This window comes from Zootoca vivipara, chromosome 8 (genome assembly GCF_963506605.1).
Source record: "Zootoca vivipara chromosome 8, rZooViv1.1, whole genome shotgun sequence".
NCBI lineage: Eukaryota > Metazoa > Chordata > Lepidosauria > Squamata > Lacertidae > Zootoca > Zootoca vivipara.
This window is the reverse complement of record NC_083283.1, coordinates 23,282,742-23,305,766: the sequence shown is the minus strand read 5'-3', so window position 1 is coordinate 23,305,766 and position 23,025 is coordinate 23,282,742. Positions and strand designations below refer to the sequence as shown.

Sequence of the window (23,025 nt, the reverse complement as noted above, 5' to 3'; positions counted from 1 at the left end):
ATGCAAACTCCCAGGTCTCCTCATCTGGCCCTCAGAACTCTCTGCAGGCCATTTACCCTCTCCCTAAACCATACCCCTCACTGGCTCTGCTAACCCCCCTGAATGTCTTTGCCTGGCTGCAATGTGTCCTTGGAATCTGATAATGCCTCTGGCTTGCTTGCTCCTGTTCATCAGGCAGTGACTTTTTCCACCTGCCTTGCCCCAACCTTAGGAGCCTTCCCCAGACCATGTCTTTGAGAACTGCAAAAGCAGCTGGGAAGAGAGAAGAGGAGCTTGTGTGTGTGTTTGTGTGTGTGTACAATTTTATAAGTTGTGTCTCCTTGTTTCTCAGTTTGATCATTTTACGTGGTTTTGTGGTATTTAATGCATTGTGACTTGCCATTATTTTTACTGATTATAGTTTAGTAAAAAAAATATTGATAAGTGTGAACTGTTCAATTATTATTTGCTATTTAATTTTACTCTTTACTCTTATATTCTAATGCATTGTTGAATATTGCTTTATTTGATATAAGTTGTTTATTTTAAAGTTATTGTGACTTTTTCTGGTATTGGATGAGATTGTTATGAGGTGTGTGATATTTGCTGTCTATTTTATTGTTTCTTCAGCTTCTAAACCACCTTGTGTATAGTAATATAGAAAGGCGGTATACAAATTAAAAGTGAAATGAAAAAATGAAAAGGGATGGATGGTAGAGTGGGGTGTGTATGTGTAGAAAGAAGCCTACTGTAGAAAGGTGAAATTCACATTTGTTGCCCCCCCTTTCCCTCTGACCCTGCCCTCCACAGACATGTGGCCCTCTGAAGGTTACCCAGATTGGAATGTGGCCCTCAGGCTAAGCATGTTCCTTACCTGTGGTTTAAGTTATCACTGGCGTCTTACCAACCCACAGCTGACTTGCACGGGAAAATTGTCCACGGTGTAGTTCACACAGTTGGCTTCCAACATCTTCAAGGGATGTTGGAATTCTTCCCCAGGACACCTCACTTCCCTTTCCCATGAACACAAGGTATGGAAGATCATGCCTTAGAATGAAGTTCATGTCAGCTGCTCCAACAGGATTATAGCAACAATGTGATGGGAAGGTCATTTTAAACTTGTGCTATGCTCTTCGTGTCACTGCAGTCCAAATTGAATTTAGATGGAAAACCACACAAACACTGTCCACTTCTTTCAGCAGCACCTGACTAAGGGCCTTAGTTGATAAGTTGTTGTTATGTTGGCATCCGTCTGTGTTGAGAGACAATGGAGCTAGCCTCCAGGGATGAAGTCAAGCTGCTGCATTAGCAACACCAAAGTGACTTCCTCAGGGTGCAAGCCTGGGCAGTGTGTATGGAGGTCCTGGGCTGCCCAGATGACGACACACGCCCCCTTTGGCCTTGCTGATGTGGTCCAAAGCAAAGCAGAGTTATACCTTCGTCAGCAGCTTAGCTGCAAGAGTTACTGGCAGGAAGTGTACAAGGCACCATCCAGTCATCTTAGGAACTCCACTCCATATTTGTGTAGGGTTTTCTTCTCCGGAAGATATCCCGCAAGGCTACGGAGGTTTAGGATCAGAGTTTTCCGTTGCAAACATTCATTTGTCAAGTTCCGTCCCCGAGTGAGCTTGTTGTTCTTGTTTGTTTTTCAGTCGTAAATTACTGTGCTTTGAATAACCAAGGCTGTCAACATGAATGCATTAATACTGAAGACTCCTACTACTGTCAGTGCCGCAAAGGGTTCATTCTCAATCCGGATAAAAAAACCTGCAGACGTAAGTTTTCCACATCTATGCTCAGTTTCTTTCAGATAGTAGCACACAGGTGCATGCAATCTGTTGTAAGGGGAAGTGTCACATTTCCACGCCAGACCACCATCTGTTTTGCATGCAGGAGGTCCTGGCTACAGTCCATGGCAGGCATCCCCAAACTTTGGCCCTCCAGATGTTTTGGGCTACAATTCGCATCATCCCTGACCACTGGTCCTCTTAGCTAGGGATCATGGGAGTTGTAGGCAAAAACATCTGGAGGGCCGCAGTTTGGGGATGCCTGGTCCATGGCCTCTCCAATGAAAAGGATCTCAGGTTGCAGATATTCTTGAATGGCCATTCCTAGTAGGCGAAACTGGCCTAGATGAAGTACTTCCATAATGTACAATTAACAACACTCTTTAGTACATGTGCCTCTATGATAAAGGTAAAGGTAAAGGGACCCCTGACCATTAGGTCCAGTCGTGACCGACTCTGGGGTTGCGCACTCATCTCGCATTATTGGCCGAGGGAGCCGGCGTATAGCTTCCAGGTCATGTGGCCAGCATGACAAAGCCGCTTCTGGCAAACCAGAGCAGCACATGGAAACACCGTTTACCTTCCCGCTGTAGCGGTTCCTATTTATCTACTTGCATTTTGACGTGCTCTCGAACTGCTAGGTTGGCAGGAGCTGGGACCAAGCAACGGGAGCTCACCCCGCCACAGGGATTCGACCCGCCAACCTTCCGATCGGCAAGCCCTAGGCTCAGTGGTTTAACCACAGCGCCACCTGGGTCCCTGTGCCTCTATGATACAGGTGGCAGAAAACATGTGTTTGTTGCATGAACACAGTACAGTTTTAGCATACAGTACATTTGAACTGTACTGTTTTCCATGCTCCTGCCAACCTAGCAGTTCGAAAGCACGTCAAAATGCAAGTAGATAAATAGGAACCGCTACAGCGGGAAGGTAAACGGCGTTTCCATGTGCTGCTCTGGTTCGCCAGAAGCGGCTTTGCCATGCTGGCCACATGACCTGGAAGCTATACGCCGGCTCCCTCGGCCAATAATGCGAGATGAGCGCGCAACCCCAGAGTCGGTCACGACTGGACCTAATGGTCAGGGGTCCCTTTACCTTTACATTTGAAATATTTTACATATGTGCCTTAAGAACATAATATGTGAAGCACCACTAAGTCACTAAAGTTCCAGCCCTGAACCATTTAGGAGGGAGCCCCATGAAACTTACTTCTGAGTAGGCATGTATGGGATTGTTTGCTAGAAGGTCTACTTCTATTTCCGTTCGTTTGGTTTGGTTTTTGCAAACATTCAGAGTATACCTTAGGGCCAAATGGCGTGTGACTATCAAATTGGCTTAACCTGGCCATTTTATTTTGAGGGGAAAGCGACACAGGGCCCTTGTTCCAGCATGTGCTCCCATCCAGATTGCAGCCCCCAAGCCAACTGGAAATGGGTTCCCCCCCCCCCCACCAGCAGCTGCTTTTTGCCACCCAAAGTGCGGTTTGCGAGCTTCCCTGAGCTGTCTTTCTGGTAAATAGTGTAGTCAGCATTATGGGCTAGTTGGAACACTGGCCTAGTCCACATAGTCTCCAACTGCCCCTGAAAATGGCAGGACTGTCGCAAAAACCTGTAAGCCATCATGGCCTCTCACTTTCTCATGCTGAGCCCCGAATTCCCATCTCTGTTGAGGTACGCTAACCGGAAATGGCTTCATGTTGGGGGAAGAGAGTGTTGCCAACTGAGGCCTCCTCCTCAGTTGGAAGGAAGGCAGAAGAGTCTTGTGCTGGGTCTGAGGCAGGAAGCCAGGCTGACCAAGCTGGCCAGCCAGTGGAGTAGCAGCAGCATCAGGAAGAGGAAGAGGAGGAAAGGGGAAGGAGGCAACCGAGCCACTGCCACTGCCATCCTTGCCATGGGAGGTTGCGGCTCTCCAGGCTGGCAGACCCCTAGCCACCCATCCAGCTGGTCATGCCAAATAAAAACAAGGAGAAAGTGAGCTAGGTCAGGCCTGACGAGAAGACAGTGGCTGGAGGAGACCCTGGGCAAGAGCAGGGAAAGGGTGTAGCTGGTGGGGTGCAGGCCGGCCTGTGGGGGGGAGGCTGGAGTTTAAGCGGTAGCAGGGGCAAGGAGATTATGGGAGTCATTGGAGCTAGCTGGGCTTCAGGGAGGGGTTGTCTGTATCATGGAAAACTTTAATAAGAATATTAATGTGCAAAAACCCCTTAAAAAGCCCCTCCTGGCAGTGATACTGATGTAGACTAGAAGGTCCCTATCTTCATTTGCGGAATGTTGGGGTTATGGGTCCAACAAGGCAAATTAGATGTATTCTGTTCCCATTAGTGGCTGGCAGGGTTGCAAGGGTGGACCTCCTAACACCTCCTGTTGCCGCCAGTTATTTAGAGGGCAGGGCAAAGCAGAGCAGCACTGACCTCAACATGTTGCAGATGCAGCTTTGGGAGTGTCAGACTGGCCTGCGATTTGCTTCTGTCCCCAGATTTATATTTTCTCCAATTTTCTGTGAAAAACTAATGCTCTTCTTATAGTCACATCTCTGGCTGAAGCCTTTATTTTTTATTACAGTCTGCTCACTTCGTGTTCTACTCCTGGTCCTTAAATAATAATAATAATAATAATAATAATAATAATAATTCCCCCCTCCCTCCCAATTTTCAGGACCAGACTACTGTGCAATGCAAAATCATGGCTGCCAGCAGGAGTGTGTCAATACAGATGAATCCTATTACTGCCGATGCCAGCAAGGGTTTACTCTCAATCCAGATAAGAGAACGTGCAAAAGTATGTTGTCCTAAAGTGTATAGTAAGTTCATCTGTTTTTACTTCTCAACATCACCATCACAGCTTTTTTCAGTTCCTTTTTGCCGTTTTGAGGTGTAACTTTTGAACATGCATTTAAAAACCACCTCCTCCGTATGTCCGCATTATAATTTCTAAAAATCAACCAACCAATCCCCCATGCGCATAGAAGTATCTCTGTGCCAACTTAAAGCAGCGCATGTGCATTAAGAAGCCTTCTTGGTGGAACTCCGGTCCCATGGCGTTCTACCAAAAGACCATCCCTAAGCCTCTTTAAAAACCAGTATGAAACTTAGAAGTTGCACTGACTTTTGGCGGCTGGTTTGCGTGGAGGATTTTGCATGTTACCTTTTTAACCTTATGTTAAAAAGTTATGTTTTAACTTCCTGCCAACCTAGCAGTTCGAAAGCACGTCAAAGTGCAAGTAGATAAATAGGTACTGCTCCGGCGGGAAGGTAAACGGCGTTGCCGTGTGCTGCTCTGGTTCACCAGAAGCGGCTTTGTCATGCTGGCCACATGACCTGGAAGCTGTACGCCGGCTCCCTCGGCCAGTAAAGCGAGATGAGCGCCACAACCCCAGAATCGGTCACGACTGGACCTAATGGTCAGGGGTGCCTTTACCTTTACCTTATATATTACGATAGTGCAAAGTTATTTGACTATTATTCCCAGAAATAGCCAGAGCCATGCATTTTGGAGAACAACACTTACACAAAGAAACTGATGAAACCACCCTAAGACGCAGAATTGTATCTAGGGTTGAATGGTAGGCTCTTGGTAGGGGGCAGTGAAATGGAACCCCAAGAGCCAGCAGCATACGTCTTAGAGAGAGGGCAGCACTCACCTGACCTCCAGACAGCAACATTGCTGCTGCTGCTTACTAAGCGGTAGAGGGGGAAGGGAGAGGTTGGTGTGGTGGAGCCTATCTGGCACTCCCATTTGTGTGTTTGCACACATGCCTTCCTTACTGCCACCTTGCCTGTAAGCAGCAGCACGACAGATGGGAGGTCAGATGAGCACTGTAGCCCCATCACACCATCCACTACTGCCAACAGTTAAAGTTGCAGACCCCCTCTTAGTTTTCCCAAAATGAAATGCAATTCAAATTATTCCTGCACTTTACAAGTAGAACAAACAAGCATGGCAGTCCCCATGTGTTTTTTTTTTTTTTGGCAAACCATGGTTTGTCACCTTCTCCCCACAATGCACCACTTCAAAAATGAAATTTTGTAGAGCATTGCATTTTGGGGAAAATAAGTTGGCGGGTGCAGTGGAGGCCCCAGTAGGCAATGTCATCACTAATGGCAGCATTGGGTTTCAGCAGGTGTTCTACTGGGTATGCTAAGCAGTGGTGGTGGACCTGCTAAAACCAGCCAAGAACTCTACATAAACAAACCATATCAAGTGCAATACACACAGATATTCCCTGCAATAGCCAAATATTTTGAAAGGTCTTGCCCTCCTGCTACTGTCTCTTGCATATGCAAAACAGTCCTAGTGAACTCTTTATTTTGCTTTAGGTGTCTAGCACCAAGCTGGAAGGTGAGGTATTTTTTAATGGTTTTGCATGATGGTTCTTAAGTATTATTTTTAAACAATTATGTTCCAGCATAGCTACATTACATGCTTTCCTTTCCTTCCCATAGGAATAAATGTCTGTGCTTTGGGAAAACATGGCTGTGAACATGAATGTGTTAACACGGAAGATGGGTATACTTGCAGATGTCGAGCTGGATATGCTCTGAACCGTGACCGCAAAACATGCAGAAGTGAGTATGTCAGACATTCTGGTGGAGTTAATCTGTATACTGGACAGAGTTCTGATGCAAACCTATGCTATGTATCTCCTAAGGCTTTTATAAATACGGGCTTTTGTAAAGCTAGCAAGATTCAACATAAGCTGAGATAATGCCAGCATGTGATTTAAATATTTTTCTTTAACAAACAAACTTGCGGCAAAGTTCTAGAAAGAGGAATTAATTACTGCTGGGTGTATTTTAGGTCCTTATCTTGGAAAGTGCAGAAAATAACTAAAACAACGAGAGCACACGTGTGTGTGTTTTGTTATTGGTTCTGGGCCTCTCTGTTTCCTTGCTTTAGGCATCTCTTACACAAAAAATGACTTACTGATTTATTTTTGCAACTCCACACGGCACTTAGTTAAATTATGGAATTCACTCCCACAAGAAGTAGCAATGGCTACCAGCTTGGATAACTTTAAAGGGGGATTAGACAAATTCGTGGAGAATAAGATTATCAGTTGCTGTTTACCATGAAGGCTGTATTCTGTCTCTGCTGTAAGTGGCAATATGATTTGGACTGCCAAGTTGCTAAGAATCACAAGTGGGGAGTGCTCTGTTGCAACCAGGTTCTGCTTGTGAGCTTCCACTTGGCATCTGATTGGCCAGGTTGAGAACAGGATGTTGAACTAGATGGGCCTTGGACTGATCCAGCAGGGCCTCCTCCTGACGTGTGTGATGTTGTATGTCTGTGTCGCATGTGTGATGCCATGCACATGCGATGAGCTCCCCCCCCCCATGTTACATGAAACTCAGCACCTCTGAAATCAGGGTATCTCTCATCTGTCCAAAAATCTCTTTTAAAAAAAAATGGTAAATGCAGCTGCAGGAGGGGTAGGATTAGAATCAGGACTATGGCACTAGGGACGGGATTTTTAATCCTTTCTCCCTGTAACATTTTCCTGATGCAAAATCTGCCCCCAGACTACTATTTTGTAGCAGAAAACGTATAGTGTCCTCCATGGTACCACGGGTTTCCACCCTGAACCAACTGAAGCTTCAGGGAGGCAATTCATATTGAGAAAATGGTACACAGATACAGGTTCGTTTATTTGTTTGTTTGTTTGAAAAAAAAAACCTCTCCTCAATACTAAATGTCAAACCACAATCTCCTTGTGGCTTTATTTACCAATAAAAAACACAGGAAACCTGAACACAGGTCCCCTGGTCTCTTTTCCAGTTTGGCCCTGAAAAGTCAGGTCATGCAAGTGGTGTTTCGCTGGAGGAATCAAGAATGCCCACTAGTCGTTGTTGTTTAGTCGTGTCCGACTCTTTGTGACCCCATGGATCAGAGCACGCCAGGCACTCTTGTCTTCCACTGCCTCCCGCAGTTTGGTCAGACTCATATTCGTAGCTTCGAGAACACTATCCAACCATCTCGTCCTCTGTCATCCCCTTCTTCTTGTGCCCTCCATCTTTCCCAGCATCAGGGTCTTTTCCAGGGAGTCTTCTCTTCTCATGAGGTGGCCAAAGTACTGGAGCCTCAGCTTCAGGATCTGTCCTTCCAGTGAGCACTCAGGGCTGATTTCCTTCAGAATAGATAGGTTTGATCTTCTTGCAGTCCATGGGACTCTCAAGAGTCTCCTCCAGCACCATAATTCAAAAGCATCAATTTTTCGGCGATCAGCCTTGAATAGCCTCTACTATAATCATAGAAATCAAAGAGGGTGTGCCTTTTCATGTAGCGTGAGCTTTTTCCATCCCATTCCTGTACTTAGACACAGTCTGGAGGAATCGTGCAGACTGTTTGACTATTTGAAATGGTTCTAAGAGTGAGCTATAAAAATAGCAAAGAATGTCTGCTAGCAGAAAGTTAATAGAGGAGTTTGTTTGAAAAGGGGATTTCTTCCCTTCTCTCTCTCTCTCTCTCTCTCTCTCTCTCTCTCTCTCTCTCTCTCTCTCTCGGCTCTATTTCCCCCCAGGAAAAAGAAAGTGTTTTGCTCTGTACCAGAGCCAGCATAGAGAGAAATGTACATTAATAAAAGCATGTATCAGCTGCACCTCCCAGTTGTTCCTTTGCATGAGAAACAAACAGTCCAGGCTTCAAACCTTAAGAAATCCTCTGTTACATGCATATCTGGCATTCTCTCTCCTCTGTTAGGAAGTGCCCCTGCAACAGCTGAGCAGTCACGCCAATTTGCAAAATGGTGATGTTAGGTTATGTTATGTACTAAGCTTGGATCCTAGAACAATAGGCAAGTAGGATCCTAGAATGCAACATCTGATTGGCTTGCAGGAAGAAGTTAATCAGCCTATTAGGCTGGTAGGATCGTGGAATGCAACAACTGATTGGCCTGCAGGAAAAGACCAATCAGGCTCCAGGAGGGAAGCAGAATCAGCCAATCAGACGAGACTCATTGTGTAAATAATGTACATAAAAGCCTAAGGTTTGGGGGGCATTTCATTCACTATTTTACAAGCTGCAATAAAGAGCATGAAGTCACTACAGGACTCCGAGTATATTTCAGGTTACCTCATTTCATATGATTAAATTATAATCCTGCTACACAGTCAATCCTGAAGATTTCACTGTGAATGTCACATTGTGGTGACTTTACCAAGTATGACTTCTACTCAAAAAATGTAAACAGTAGTCCAATCCACCATCCACCCAGTTTAAGGGAGGCTTGGATTGCTTTGTTAATATAATAGAGTACACTTGATCAGATGTTCCCTCAGTTTTCAGGTATACAGTTGTACCTTGGATCTCAAACGGCTTAGTTGCCAAACGTTTAGGCTCCCGAACAATCGAAAACGAGAAGTGAGTGTTCCAGTTTCCAAACGTTCTTTTGGAAGTTGAATGTCTGGTGCAGCTTCCGTGACATCTGTTTGGCTGCAGGAGCTTCCTGCAGCCAATCAGAAGCCCGTGCCTTGGTTTCCGAACGTTTTGGAAGTCAAATAGACTTCTGGAACGGATTCAGTTCGACTTCCAAGGCACAACTGTAATGGGTGTGGGTGTAAAAAAAAAATGGGGCCACGTGACAATGAAATGCAGAAAGTACAGTCTGTGTCCATTCTGTGCAAAGTTTTAACAAAGTCACATTTTACAACGGTGGGCTTTGCTGATCGTTGTTACTCACATATTTTTTTGTTTCTGGGCTTTAAAAATGCTTTAACATTCCAATGCATTCTTTGCCATTGCTGATACATAACAATCCAGGAAAAGACCACTGTGCTGAGTCCAACCATGGCTGTGAGCATCTGTGCCTGAACACCAAGGACTCTTACATTTGCCAGTGTTCCGAAGGTTTCATCATTAATGAGGATCTGAAGACCTGTTCACGTAAGTCTCTTGATTTGGTTATTGCATATAATTAGAGAAAAACGAGGTGGGTTAAAGTGCTGAATTTTTTTATTTTCTTCTGAAAGGCAATTTTGAGGAAGACTCGAGATTATAGCATGCACTCGGGTTTTTTGGGAATCCATAATTAAAGCAGACAGGTTGAAATCTTGAGCCAATAAACAGAAACAAAGCTTCATAGTCCCATATTCCAAGCTAGCCCTTTAAAATTGATAGTGACATTCCCCGTTATTTTCTTTGCCATCTTGCACCACCCCTTTCTTCCATTAGTGAGGCATTCCTCAGTGGGCTGCTAGTGGGGCCAGGCGTGACACACCTTTTTGTTTTTGTTTTAACCCACTGTTTTACTCGAGTCTGGTGTATTGGAAGACTTGTATCTTTAAAAACAAAACAAAAGCATGCATGCAAGGGTAAACAACACCTGCCTGTATGCCCACAATGGACCCCAGGTTTGTGGAACTCAGGGTGGGTGGGTTAGTACTAATTGAGGGGAAGGGGAAACAGCACACAGTGAGAATACATCCCATCAAGCAAACCCCACTTGTGTGGATGGGGAAAATTGAGACAGAATTCAGTTGAATGTGCTCATGTGTGGATGAACTTGCACAAGGGAAAAACAAATATGCGCAACTTATATGTGCATTAGCACTTTGGTGTGTACACAGCCAAAGTTTAAAAGGGGAGAAGGCCCATTGGACCTTACCAATTCCCCAATTCCCCAAATCACTAGTAATGAGTGATATAACTTCCCTTTCCCCGCTCAGTTAATTTTGAGAATCTTTGGGTGGTATTCAACTCTGTTTCACTTAGAGTAGACATATTGGAATTAATGGACCTAACTAAGGGCTTGCAGACACTTCCGCTTGAGCCGTGCCTAGAAAGCACGGGGCCACGTGGTTTTCCCCTTGGCCCACTCCTTTCCCAGGGAAAACCTGCTCTTTAGCTCTAAATCAGAACAAACAGCAAGACATGGAAAACCTGATTGCCGTCAGGCGCGTACAGAGCCTCTCTGCTGCCCGGGGTGGCATCCCGCTCCGTCGTGACGTCATGACGCATGCGCACGACGGAGCGGGTTCCTCGTGCGCGCGCGCTATGGAGTGTATTGCTGGGGGCGGTGCTCCACCGCCCGGATCCGAGGATCCTGATGCTAGAGTGGCGGCACTGGCAACCCGATCCGCCGACGCCCCTCGCCGCTCCGCCAGAGTAGGAAGAAGCACAAAGTGTGCTATGGATCGGCTTGCCGCACACTACCGGGTATGTGCTTCTTCTTACTCAGGTGGAGTGGTGAGGGGCGTCAGTGGCCGCCGCTGACGCTGCTCTCTGGCCCGCCCCTTGCCTCCGCCCCACCAGGAAGAAGCGAGGAGCAAGACCAGCAACATCGGGGCCTCAGCGGCCATTGGCACCTCGCCCCCCTATTGCAATGCCCCTGATTGCGGTTTGCTCTGATTGAGCACTAAAGAGCAGTTTTCCTCAGGTGGGAAAGCAGCAAGACAACAGGAAGTGTGGCTAAATCCTTAGTTAAGTTCATTAGCTTCAAAGGGTCTACTCCCTCTGAGTAAAACAGTTTAATATCAGCTAGTCTTTTTCCTACATAAAAGTAAAATCAAGCAATGTGACCATCGGAACGACAACGGTGTTACGCAGCCATTCATGATTATGGTACTACTGGTACTTGATCAGGGTTAGCAGAAATATGTAGCTTTAAGATAAGTACCTAGTATGTATCTGAAGAAGTGTGCAGGCACACAAAAGCTCATACCTATGACAAACTCAGTTGGTCTCTAAGGTGCTACTGGAAGGAATTTTTTTTTACTTTTTGTTACCTAGTATGTATGTAATCATATGGCAACGCCTTGTGGTTGAGCAGTTAAAAAAGAAACTGGGATGCTATGGCTTCAAAGGAAAAACTGAAAATTAAGGGGAATGACACTTTAGTACTAGCTATTCTAACCCAACCCTAGGTCTCTGTTTGAATCCAGTCTAGCCAAAAAAACAACAGGCTTGCTGAAAATGTTTTTATCAACCTACCAATGGAAGTAGTTCTTTTCTGGGTAATAGGAGAAATGTTTATCCTTTATGCAGTTTTATTTTCCTCCGGGCAGCACTTGGGATTTCCATCAAAAGCTCTAAAATTTTATATTTGATACATGAAATATACTCGGAGTCGAGAGTGAATTTCATGCTCTTTATTCAGCTCATAGTCATCAAGGAGGAGAAGAGAAGACGAATGGCTCTTTTCCCAAAACCATCTGCTTATATACATTATTTACACAATGGGCCTTGCGTGATTGGCTACTTCAGGGCTACACCTGTGGGCCAATTATATTGTGGATTGACTTCTGCCTGCAGCCTGATTGGCTGCTCCTACAGGCCAATCAGGTAGCAGATTCACTTCTGCCAGCCGCCTGATTGGCTGCTCCAGCAGGCCAATCAGGTTGCGGATTCACTTCCACCTGGAGTTGGATTGGGTAGCTCCCGCTGATTCTGAATCCTATTGTTCTAGGATTCAGCTCAGTACATAACACCCCTCCCCTCTAAGTTCCAGTCCTGCCCGGGAAGTTGCATTCGTAGTCCCCAAGGTCTGCTGGCCGCTTCCGTGTGCGTTGTGGCCTGGGGTGTTCCTTGGTCAGGGGTTCTGGTTCTGGCTCGTGTTCCGAGGCTGCTGGCTGTGCCGGGGCTGTCTGGTCTGGCGCCACTGAACCACTAGGTTGTAGCTCTGGTTCCGGTGTCCTTCCAGCCTCGGGGCGCCCCTCTGTGCCTACTGCTTCTGCTTCCCCTGCCCACCCCTCTCGCTCTACAGGCCTCACTGCCCTGCTGTCCCCTTGGGACCCCTCTGTCCCGCTCTCCTCCCGGGTTCCTCCTGGGAATCGTCGCCGTAGCTGGTCGCAGTGGCGGCGCCAACATTGCCCCCCTTCCGTTAGTACCTCGTACGACACGGGACCGGTCACCTTGGTGACTGTGGCGGGTACCCATGCTGGGCCTGCCCCAAAATTCTTTGCATACACTGGGTCCTGGGCCACAAATGTCCGGGGGTTCCTGCCTTTCCCCACCACTACCTCATCCTGAGCTCTGTCGGGGTGAAGTCGGTCCAGTCTAGTTGCAAGGCGCCGGCCCATGAGTAGTTCAGCTGGGCTCCGGCCCGTCGTTGTGCTTGGGGTGCTGTGCTGTGCTAGAAGAAATGCGGCAAGGCGGTATTCCCAGTCCCCTTGTGTTATGCGGCGGAGGCTGTCCTTGGTGGTCCGCACCATGCGCTCCGCTTGGCCATTGGTGGCAGGGTGGAATGGTGCTGAGCGGATGTGGCGGATGGCGTTCTGCGCTGTGAAGGTCTGGAACTCCTCTGATGTGAATGCGGTTCCATTGTCCGAGACGAGGGTGTCAGGGAGCCCGTGGGTCGCAAACAGCTTACGTAGTACCCGGATGGCTGCCGCCGTAGAAGTGGATGGTACCAGTGCGACCTCCAGCCATTTGGTGTAGGAATCCACCACTATGAAGAATGTTTTTCCCTGGAAGGGGCCAGCGAAGTCCACATGCAAGCGTGACCATGGATGTCGGGCGGACTCCCAGGGCTGGACTGGGGCCCTTGGGGGATCCGGGCGGGATTCTTGGCAGGTCTGGCAGTGTTGGACCCAGGCCTCTATCTCTCTGTCAATCCCCGGCCACCACACATAACTCCTGGCAAGGGCCTTCATCCTCACTACCCCTGGGTGTGTCTCGTGTAGGGCTGTGAGGACCCTTTTGCGGAGGGGCTGGGGAACAACAACCCTGCTTCCCCATAACAGGCACCCCTTGTGGGCCGACAGTTCATGTTTGCGGTTTGTGTAGCCAGCGAATTCTGGCCCGGGGCTGCTGCTGGGCCATCCTCGCCACACCCAGTTCAGGACCCGGGAGATGACCCTATCTTTTGTGGAATGGTGCGCAACTTCTTGTGCCTGAATGGGTCGGTCGGGAAGCAGCTCCAGGGTCATAACCTCTTGCGCAGGCGCTGGGTCGGGGCCTGTTTCTGGTAGTGGTAGCCTGCTGAGGGCGTCTGCGTGGCCCATCGCCTTCCCAGGGCGGTGGATTAGTGCATACTGGTAGCCGGCAAGGAAAATTGACCACCTGAGGACACGTGGAGACAACACTTGGGGGGTCTGCTTCTCAGGGGCAAACAGGCCAAGCAACGGCTTGTGGTCAGTCACTATGGTAAAGGGCCGCCCGTACAAGAAATCATGGAATTTTTTTACGCCCTTCACGATTGCCAGACCCTCCTTGTCAATCTGTGAGTAGTTTCGTTCGGCTGCAGCAAGCGTCTGGGAGAAGTATGCCACCGGCACCTCTCTTCCATCCGGGAGTTGGTGTCCCAGGACAGCGCCGATGCCATAGGGAGAGGCGTCGCATGCCAGCACCACTGGCAGCCTCTCGTCGAAGTGTGCTAAGACCGAGTTCGAGACGAGCAAGTCCTTGACTGCCTGGAATGCGGCCCTTTGTCGCTGGCCCCACACCCAAGGGGCCCTTTTATCTAGGAGTCTGTGTAGGGGCTCCGCTACCGCTGCCTTATGGGGAAGGAAGGCATGGTAAAAGTTCAATAGTCCCAAGAATGACTGAAGTTCGGGCTTGCTCTTGGGCGCTGGGGCCTCACAAATGGCCCGTACCTTGTCACCGGTTGGATGGACCCCTTCTGCGTCCACCTTAAATCCCAGAAAGTCCACCTGCGGCACTCCCAGTAAACACTTTTCCCGCTTCACCTTGAGGCCCGCCGTCTGGAAACGGTGCAGGACGGAGCGGAGGCGGTCCTCAAATTCCTCTGGTGTGGGCCCGGCGATCAGTACATCATCGAAGAAGGGGGTGACGCCAGGAATCCCTTTAAGGAGAGAGTCCATTAGATTCTGGAATATTCCTGGTGCCACACTAACGCCAAATTGCAGCCGCTTTACTCTGAATGCCCCTCTGTGCGTCACAATCGTCTGAGCCTCTGCTGTGGCTTCGTCCACAGGCAACTGTTGATACGCTTGGGCCAAGTCCAGTTTGCCAAAGATTTTTGACCCAGCCAGGGTGGCGAGGACATGGCTGACCACTGGCACTGGGTATGCATGGGCCGTGAGAGCCTTGTTTATGGTGCATTTGTAGTCTGCACAGATGCGGACCGAACCGTTAGGCTTGACGGGTGTGACAATTGGAGTTTCCCAGGGGGCGTTGGGCACCGGCTCCAGCACTCCTTGCTCGACGAGCCGGTCCAATTCCTCGTCTATGCGGGGTTTCAGGGCGAACGGGACCCGGCGGGCCTTGTGCCTGATGGGTCGTACAGCGGGGTCTAGCTGTAGGGCAATGGGGGGTCCTGTATATCGTCCCAATGCCCCATCGAAAACCCCTGGAAACTCTTTGCATATGGCGTCCACGTCCACTTGTAAGCTAGTGCGGTTCACCCCGGTAACGGCTAGCCCCAGAGGTCCAAACCATGCCAGTCCCAGTAAGCTAACGTAGGGGCCCTTAACTACCAGCAAGTCCAATTGTTGCTTTCGCCCTCGATATTGCACCCTGAAGGTCCCCACCCCCATAGTAGGGACCTTACGTTTCTGGAAGTCCCGGAGGGTGAATGGGGCCAGCCTTAGTTTGGGACCCCCATTAGGGCACAGTTCCCTTAATGTTCGGGCCGAGATTATGGATAGAGTTGAACCCGTGTCCAGCTCCATGCGGCATGGGGCTCCCTCTATCTGTACCTCTATATAAATTTTCTCTGTGCTGGGATGGGGCAACTGGAATACCTGGTAGTCCGTGATCTCCGTCGAGTTGCCTTGGTGCATGGTGCCGTGTGACCTGGGGCTCCTGGGTCGGTCATCTGATGCTTGTCGACGGGTGAGTCGAGCCCGACACACCCGGGCGATGTGTCCTAATTTTCTGCACTGCCTGCACTCTGCGTTGCGGAAACGACAGGTCCTCCTCTCGTGGTTCTCCCCGCAGCTTGCACAGTTCCCTCCTTCTCGTCGAGGCTGCTGTGGTGTGTGTGCTGCTTGAGTGCGCCGCTGTACTCTGTGTACTTCCTCCCTGTCAGATTCGGATTCGTCGGTGAGGTCTTCGTGGTAGACCCTCGGTTGGGATGGCGGGGCCGGTCGTGCCTCTTGCGTTGACCTCTCGGCGGCTTCGGTTGCCAGGGCTTCCTCCAGAGCAATCTGGAACGTGAGGTCTTTTTTGGCGTAGAGGCGTCGTTGCAACATCTCGTCCCTCAGGCCACCGACGAGGCGGTCACGAAGCATGTTCTCCAATTCTGAGAAGTTGCATAGCCGGGCGGCTTGGCGGAGGGAGGTCACAAACCCAGTTATGGTTTCCCCCGGGGCTTGCCGCTTTGCGTAGAAGGCATTTCGGCAAGCCACCACTGAGGGCTGTGGCGAGAAGTGCTCCTTCAGCCGATCCATTATTGTTTTGTAGGAGACGGTAGCGACATCTCTAGGTGCAAGGAGAGCCCGGGCGATTTCAAACGTCTCCTCTCCACAGACGCTGAAGAATGTCGCCCTCTTCATGGCATCGTTGGTGAATTCTTTCGCTTGCAGGAGGAAGTTGAAACGGGCGGCGTACCCTTCCCAGTCTCCTGATGCTGGTTTGAATGGCGAGAAGCTGCTGTCGGTTGCCATTCTGGGTTCCTTGGGTCCTGGAGCTGAAGCCTGGATGCACGGTGCGATGCAGCGGTGCAGCAGGTGGCGGTGCTGCGGTGCAGTGCGTGGTGGCGGTCAGCTCAGCAGGATCCCACCTTCGTCGCCAGTGAAATATACTCGGAGTCGAGAGTGAATTTCATGCTCTTTATTCAGCTCATAGTCATCAAGGAGGAGAAGAGAAGACGAATGGCTCTTTTCCCAAAACCATCTGCTTATATACATTATTTACACAATGGGCCTTGCGTGATTGGCTACTTCAGGGCTACACCTGTGGGCCAATTATATTGTGGATTGACTTCTGCCTGCAGCCTGATTGGCTGCTCCTACAGGCCAATCAGGTAGCAGATTCACTTCTGCCAGCCGCCTGATTGGCTGCTCCAGCAGGCCAATCAGGTTGCGGATTCACTTCCACCTGGAGTTGGATTGGGTAGCTCCCGCTGATTCTGAATCCTATTGTTCTAGGATTCAGCTCAGTACATAACAATACACAACTGCTGTGTGTAAATTTCCCATTTTATGGCTTTTCCTTCTGGAGATTCTTACTTCCCAATTTGCCTTGCTTATTATTTAGAAACAGGCACTACTTCTTTTGTGCTGCTAGGAAATCTCATGGGTTATATTACTCAATTGACAAGAAGTTTAACAGTTGCTTAAATCAACAGCAGAGGAAAGAGCCCAACACACTCATTCTAGTTCTAATACAAAACACTTGAGAAATAAGTGGCTATAGCCCCTTGTGCGAGCAAAGAATTATCCAACATTGGGGGCAAATTAGCCTTTTTGTGACCCACCATTGTCTCCCAAGAGAGACGAATGCCAACAAATTTCTTTTACGTTTTTAGTTGTGTATCTTCTTTTATATATATATATATATATTTATTGAAGTTTTTACAATAAAAAATACCACACAAAAATACAAAAGCTTAAAAAGTAGAAAAGAAAAATTAAGAAAAACAAAAGAAAAAGCACAAAAAGGAAAAAAGAGAAAAAAGAAAAGTAATATCTCTAACAATATCTTGTCCCCGACTTCCCCGCCCCTCCCCTCCCGGGTCAATTCCATATCAAATTTCACAACTTCTTTTTTTTACCCCACACAACAATTTCTATTAAATTTTAAACTACATTGCTTTTAACTATTTCTAATAATTTCCTTTAGCCTATAATTTCCCCCTAAAAAGATATACCTTTTCCTGATTCAGATTCTATCCAATCTTTTAGCTAAACCTCATATCCCACCCCCTCCCTCCCCAGGTAGCAGTTTCCCCTTTTCCCCGGCCAGCGTCTTCATACTGTCCAATTTCAAGCCTTTTGATCCATCCATTCATCTACCTTATATTCCTTCTTTACCCCACACCCACTCTTAGCCATTCTAAACCACCCCATTCCTCCTTCTTCCCCTTCCGTTGTTTTAATTCTTCCACCAGCCTCCCACCCTCATCTTTATTTCCAGTGTCCCCTGTTTCCAATCTTCTGTCTGGTCTGCGTCCCCTCACTCTCACTGGGGGGGCAATGGCCAGACTCTTTCCTCCCTCCTCAGTTTCTTTGTTTCTTTCTGGGATCTGGTCGCCCTCTCTCACTGGGCAGACCAGGTCCCAGAGTCCATCTTGGTCCTTAGCATCCAAAGTCACGTAGGTCGTCAATGCTTCCTCTCTCACAGGTTGCATTGATTTCTCAATCCATTGCTCCTTATTTTCTGTCCGTTGTTCAATGATATCTTCTTCTTCTTCCAATTCTAAAGTTTCCGTTGGGGATATCTGTTGTTGGTCTTCTTTTAAAGTCTGAATGTTTCCTTTGCCATAACGTACTTCCTCTGTCATTTCTCTAATAAAGTCTAAAATATGTTGCAGCTCGACCTCCTCCATTTGTAAGCGGGTTGTTTTGGCTGGGATCCTTCTTTGTCCTTCTATGTTCCCGTGGGAATTGTAACCTGATCCGCCAGAGATGGTGCTGTAATGTCCAAACTAGTTCCTTTGTTGGTTTCCAACCATATTTGTCGTTTATAATTCAAATTCTTAATCCAAATTTTCCAATTCTCCACTTTGTCACGTCAATCAACTTAAATATAATCCAAAGTATAATCCAAAAAAAGGATCACAGAATCGCAGCAGTTACTCTTTATAAATCCTTATGTTGTCAACTGGTCGCGGCTTTAGGCTCCTGCCCCCGGTTTCCGGGGGGGGGGTTCTTTAACACGATAACAAATTTGCCAACGCAGTCTAAAATATATATTCCCCCCCTTAGTTCTGCCTTCTAAGGGGGGATACAAGTTCAATTTTCAGGGGGATCTGCGCCCCTTCTCTTCAATCGGCTGCAGGCAAGTTAGTTGTGGCACAGCCTTCCGGGTAGGGGGGGGAACGACCTCCGTTTTTTATTCCCCTCCCAGGTCCAAATTCTTCTTTTAAAGTCAAATTGAATTATCTTACTAACAGTCCAAATCTTGATTTGAAGGTATCTGCCGCTCCTCTGTCTCCGGCTCGGAGCTTTCCGCCACCGGGGTAGCAATGGACCCAAGGCTCCGCCATGTACAGCCTGCTCTCAGAGGCTCCAACGGGGGCTCTCTGGGCGGTTTCCATGGCTTTTTTTGGAGCGCTGCTGGGTATCGGCCCCCAGAACGCACAATCTGGGGATTCTCCGGTAGGTCGCGGCGCCCGCGCGACTCTCCCCCTCCCCGGTAGCGGCGGGTGTCTCGGAGACCGAAACGGACCCCGCCGGCGGCTGATGGCGGCAGACCGGAAGTCTGTGTATCTTCTTTTTAATAGGTTGTAAGCCACCTTCAGCATGGCTTTTAACTTTGGAAAAGTGCCATACAAATAAAATGATTGATTGGTCCAATTACCAAGTGGTACTTTAAATCACTTCAGGGACGCAGGTGGCTCTGTGGTCTAAACCACTGTGGCTCTTGGGCTTGCCAATCAGAAGGTCGGCGGTTTCAAATCCCTGTGACAGGGTGAGCTCCCGTTGTTCGGTCCCAGCTCCTGCCCACCTAGCAGTTCGAAAGCACATCAAGTGCAAGTAGATAAATAGGTACTGCTCCAGCGGGAAGGTAAACGGCGTTTCCGTGTGCTGCTCTGGTTCGCCAGAAGCGGCTTAGTCATGCTGACCACATGACCTGGAAGCTGTCTGCGGACAAACGCTGGCTCCCTCGGCCTAGAGAGCGAGATGAACGCGCCGCAACCCCAGAGTCCGCGACTAGACCTAATGGTCAGGGGTACCTTTACCTTTACTTTAAATCACAGGGAGCCAATGTGGTACCCACCAGATATTGTTGGACTGTAACTTCCTGAACAATGGCCATGCTGGCTGATGGGAGCTGTGGTCCAGTATCCTCTGGAGCAGTGTTTCCCAACCAGTGTGCCTCCAGATGTTTTGGGACTACAACTCCCATCATTCCTGACCACTGGTCTTGCTAGCTAGGGATGATGGGAGTTGTAGTCCCAAAACATCTGGAGGCACACTGGTTGGGAAACACTGCTCTGGAGGACTCCACATTGTCAATTCTGCCTGCTTTAAATGCACAGGAACTCCGGATACACATTGGAGTACACAAGTGTTGAGTTAGAGTCATAGGGTCCGTTGGTCTGCTCTTGGTGTGACACTAAATGAAAGTGCACGTCCTTTCTTCCACCCCCACCCCCCAAAAAATATTGGGTGGGAGGGGGTTGGTTTATTTATTTATTTCCAGTTTATTTTAATTCTGTACACAGAAGACTAAATCTACCAACTCTTCAGAAACTTCCTCAGTTATTATCCTGTTTGCCCTGCCTTCATTTCCCTTCACCTGTTTTCAGGTTTCAAGTTCCCTGGGTGCCAGGACCTCTTCTTTGCATATACATAATAATATTTGCAACCTTTTTATTCCCAGGAGTGGACTATTGTTTGCTGAATGACCACGACTGTGAACATTTGTGTGTAAATAGTGAAAGATCTTACACCTGCCAGTGCTTTGAAGGATATGTGCTGCGTGGGGATGGGAAAACTTGCAAACGTAAGTTTGTCCCCCCCCCCAACCTAGTTAACTTATTTTTTGTCTTTGTTGACTGTATAAAACAGATAAATAAAAATTGCCTGTTGTTATTACTGTGAATAACAGTTACAGAATTCCGGGGGGGGGGGCAATGTTTTCAGACTTCACTAGTAGATTTAAGCAGTATTGTGTAGTATGATGATTGCTGAGCTCAAACCAAAGTTCAAATGAATGATCATGAGAGGGAGCTTGGGGAAGCAGAGCCAAAGATTTCATAGCCTTCATGTTGCCTCATATGGTGATCATGTAGCGTTACAAAAGAAACGAATGGTCTGTTTTCAGGTAGAGATGTCTGTAGATCTGTCGACCATGGATGTGAGCACCTTTGTGTCAGCGACGGCGTTTCCTATGCCTGCAAGTGCCACGAGGAATTCGTACTGAGCGAAGATGGAAAGACCTGCAGAAGTAAGCAAGCACTCCTTAATGGGCTATTCATTCTGAAGGCTCTGGTCTCAGAGGCTGGGAGTGCTGTTTCAGCACTTCCCTCCCTGCAGCTCAGGTGTGTGGCATGCTTTAGCTCATCTTTGCCTACTGAATTAACTGGGTGTGGCAGGTAGAGGACTAGTGAGGGCTGTAGAGATAGACCCTGCTGCTATCTCATGTTGAATCCATAGGCATCCAAGGGCATCTAGGCCTCCTTAGGCATGATGGGAGTGGTCCCATGCTTCTGCTGTCTTGCTGGAGCTTGCACATCTTTCCACGGGGGGAATGCACAGGTTTCCTTTTTGTATTTTATAAGAGGCTGCAGAAAGTGGAGATGTCAGTACACTTGCACATATTATTTCCCCAAATTTCTTGTAACGTGCAATGAAGTCCTCAGCAAATTTGAGATTGTGTCTCAAAGAGCATCTCTGACTGGCACATGGCTAGTTGCATGCTACTTCTGAAGAAGACTTGCAGCCCCCTAATAGAGCTGGGGAGGTCCTGGAGAGCTCACTTGGAAGCTTGTAAGCAGGATGCTACCGGTTCATCGTTTCTAATCTAAAGTCTCCATTGAGAAATATGTCCCCAAATCAATTGGCTATGGCTGTGTTTGCGCTAATAAATACGGCATCACTTATATCTGCAATACTAGGAAGCACGCCTACTAAAGGAGGATTTGAAAACCTGAACCAAGTACACAGTGAAAAGTGGGCTCATAATCGTCATGTGAATTCATTTTGACAATTGTGCGAAAGCAGGACGTGATCTGGGTTTTGTTTCATCTTTGCAATATTGGTCATTCTACCTTTGCATTTATTTCACCTGGAAAACGTATTCATTATGAAAATTATCATTAGGTAAAGACCTCTGTAAATCGGTTGATCATGGCTGTGAGCACCAGTGTGTCAACAGTGGATACTCCTATGTCTGCAAGTGCCACGATGGATTTGTATTAAGAGATGATGGGAAGACATGCAGAAGTAAGCAGCTCAGTCTTGATCAAAAGATAGTTCTCGTAAATCTGTTCCATCTGTTTTAATCAGCAAACTCTTAACTCTACTCAGATCGAGATGTCTGCAAATCTGTTGACCACGGATGCGAACATGTCTGCGTTACTAATGGGGATTCATATGCCTGCAAGTGCCATGAGGGATTTCTATTAAAGCAAGATGGGAAAATGTGTGGAAGTAAGTAATTTGATTATTCCTCCTATCAAATGAATTGTTGTTGTTGTTTGAAGTTGTTGTTTTACTTGTAGAAAAAACAGGCCCAGTTCACATGCAACCCTGCTGCTACTCCAGCACACACAAGAAGAGATTGGAGGCATTTGCTTCTGGGCTATACTAACCCTAGTTTGACATTTTTATTGATTATTATTTTATTTATTTCTGTCCTGCCCTTCTTCCCAAATGAGCCCAGGGCGCAAACAATCAAGCAGTTAAAACAATAGTTAAATAAAATAGACATTTAAAAGCATTAAAAGGTAAAGGTAAAGGGGCCCCTGACCATCAGGTCCAGTCGTGTCCGACTCTGGGGTTGCGGCGCTCATCTCGCTCTATAGGCCGAGGGAGCCGGCGTTTGTCCGCAGACAGCTTCCGGGTCATGTGGCCAGCATGACAAAGCTGCTTCTGGCGAACCAGAGCAGCGCACAGAAACGCCGTTTACCTTCCCGCTGGAGCGGTCCCTATTTATCTACTTGCACTTTGATGTGCTTTCGAACTGCATTTAAGAACACCTAAAAACATCTAAAAACATGCCTTCACAACCAATAATTTCAAGATTTGCCAGGATTTCAGTTTCAAATGGCTAGGTGAACAGAAATGTTTTTAATTTCCCCTTGAATGTTAATAACAAGGGAGGGCATTCCACAAAAGGGATACCACCACAGAGACGACCCTGTGATGTCTGACGAGGTCGAACTGTGTTTCGTTTAAGCTATGGTGTATTAAAACAAGCCAATAGTAAAGTATGGTTTCTGATTCTGGCTTGTTCCAGTAAAGCGTAGTTTAAATCAGGCATCCCCAAACTGCGGCCCTCCAGATGTTTTGGCCTACAACTCCCATGATCCCTAGCTAACAGGACCAGTGGTCGGGGGAGATGGGAATTGTAGTCCAAAACATCTGGAGGGGGCGGAGTTTGGGGATGCCTGGTTTAAACGATGCAATCATGGTTCAGCCATTGACAATGCACTTTAAACCAGTGGTCCTCAACCCCCGGGCCACGGACCGGTACCGGTCCGTGGATCAATTGGTACCGGGCCGCCCAAGGAACATTTAAATACAATTAAATTAAAA

General features: G+C 47.8%; 1 protein-coding gene across 1 annotated transcript in view; it reads left to right on the top strand.

The window, feature by feature from the left end:
* The window catches only part of MATN2 (matrilin 2), a 64,685-nt gene that overhangs the window by 27,381 nt on the left and 14,279 nt on the right, over window positions 1–23,025 (top strand). The window contains exons 6-13 of the mRNA XM_060277695.1: window positions 1,632–1,754; window positions 4,418–4,540; window positions 6,205–6,327; window positions 9,518–9,640; window positions 20,147–20,269; window positions 20,591–20,713; window positions 21,589–21,711; window positions 21,796–21,918. Coding sequence (XP_060133678.1) covers window positions 1,632–1,754; window positions 4,418–4,540; window positions 6,205–6,327; window positions 9,518–9,640; window positions 20,147–20,269; window positions 20,591–20,713; window positions 21,589–21,711; window positions 21,796–21,918 — 984 coding nt within the window. The remainder of the gene's footprint in view (window positions 1–1,631; window positions 1,755–4,417; window positions 4,541–6,204; window positions 6,328–9,517; window positions 9,641–20,146; window positions 20,270–20,590; window positions 20,714–21,588; window positions 21,712–21,795; window positions 21,919–23,025) is intronic.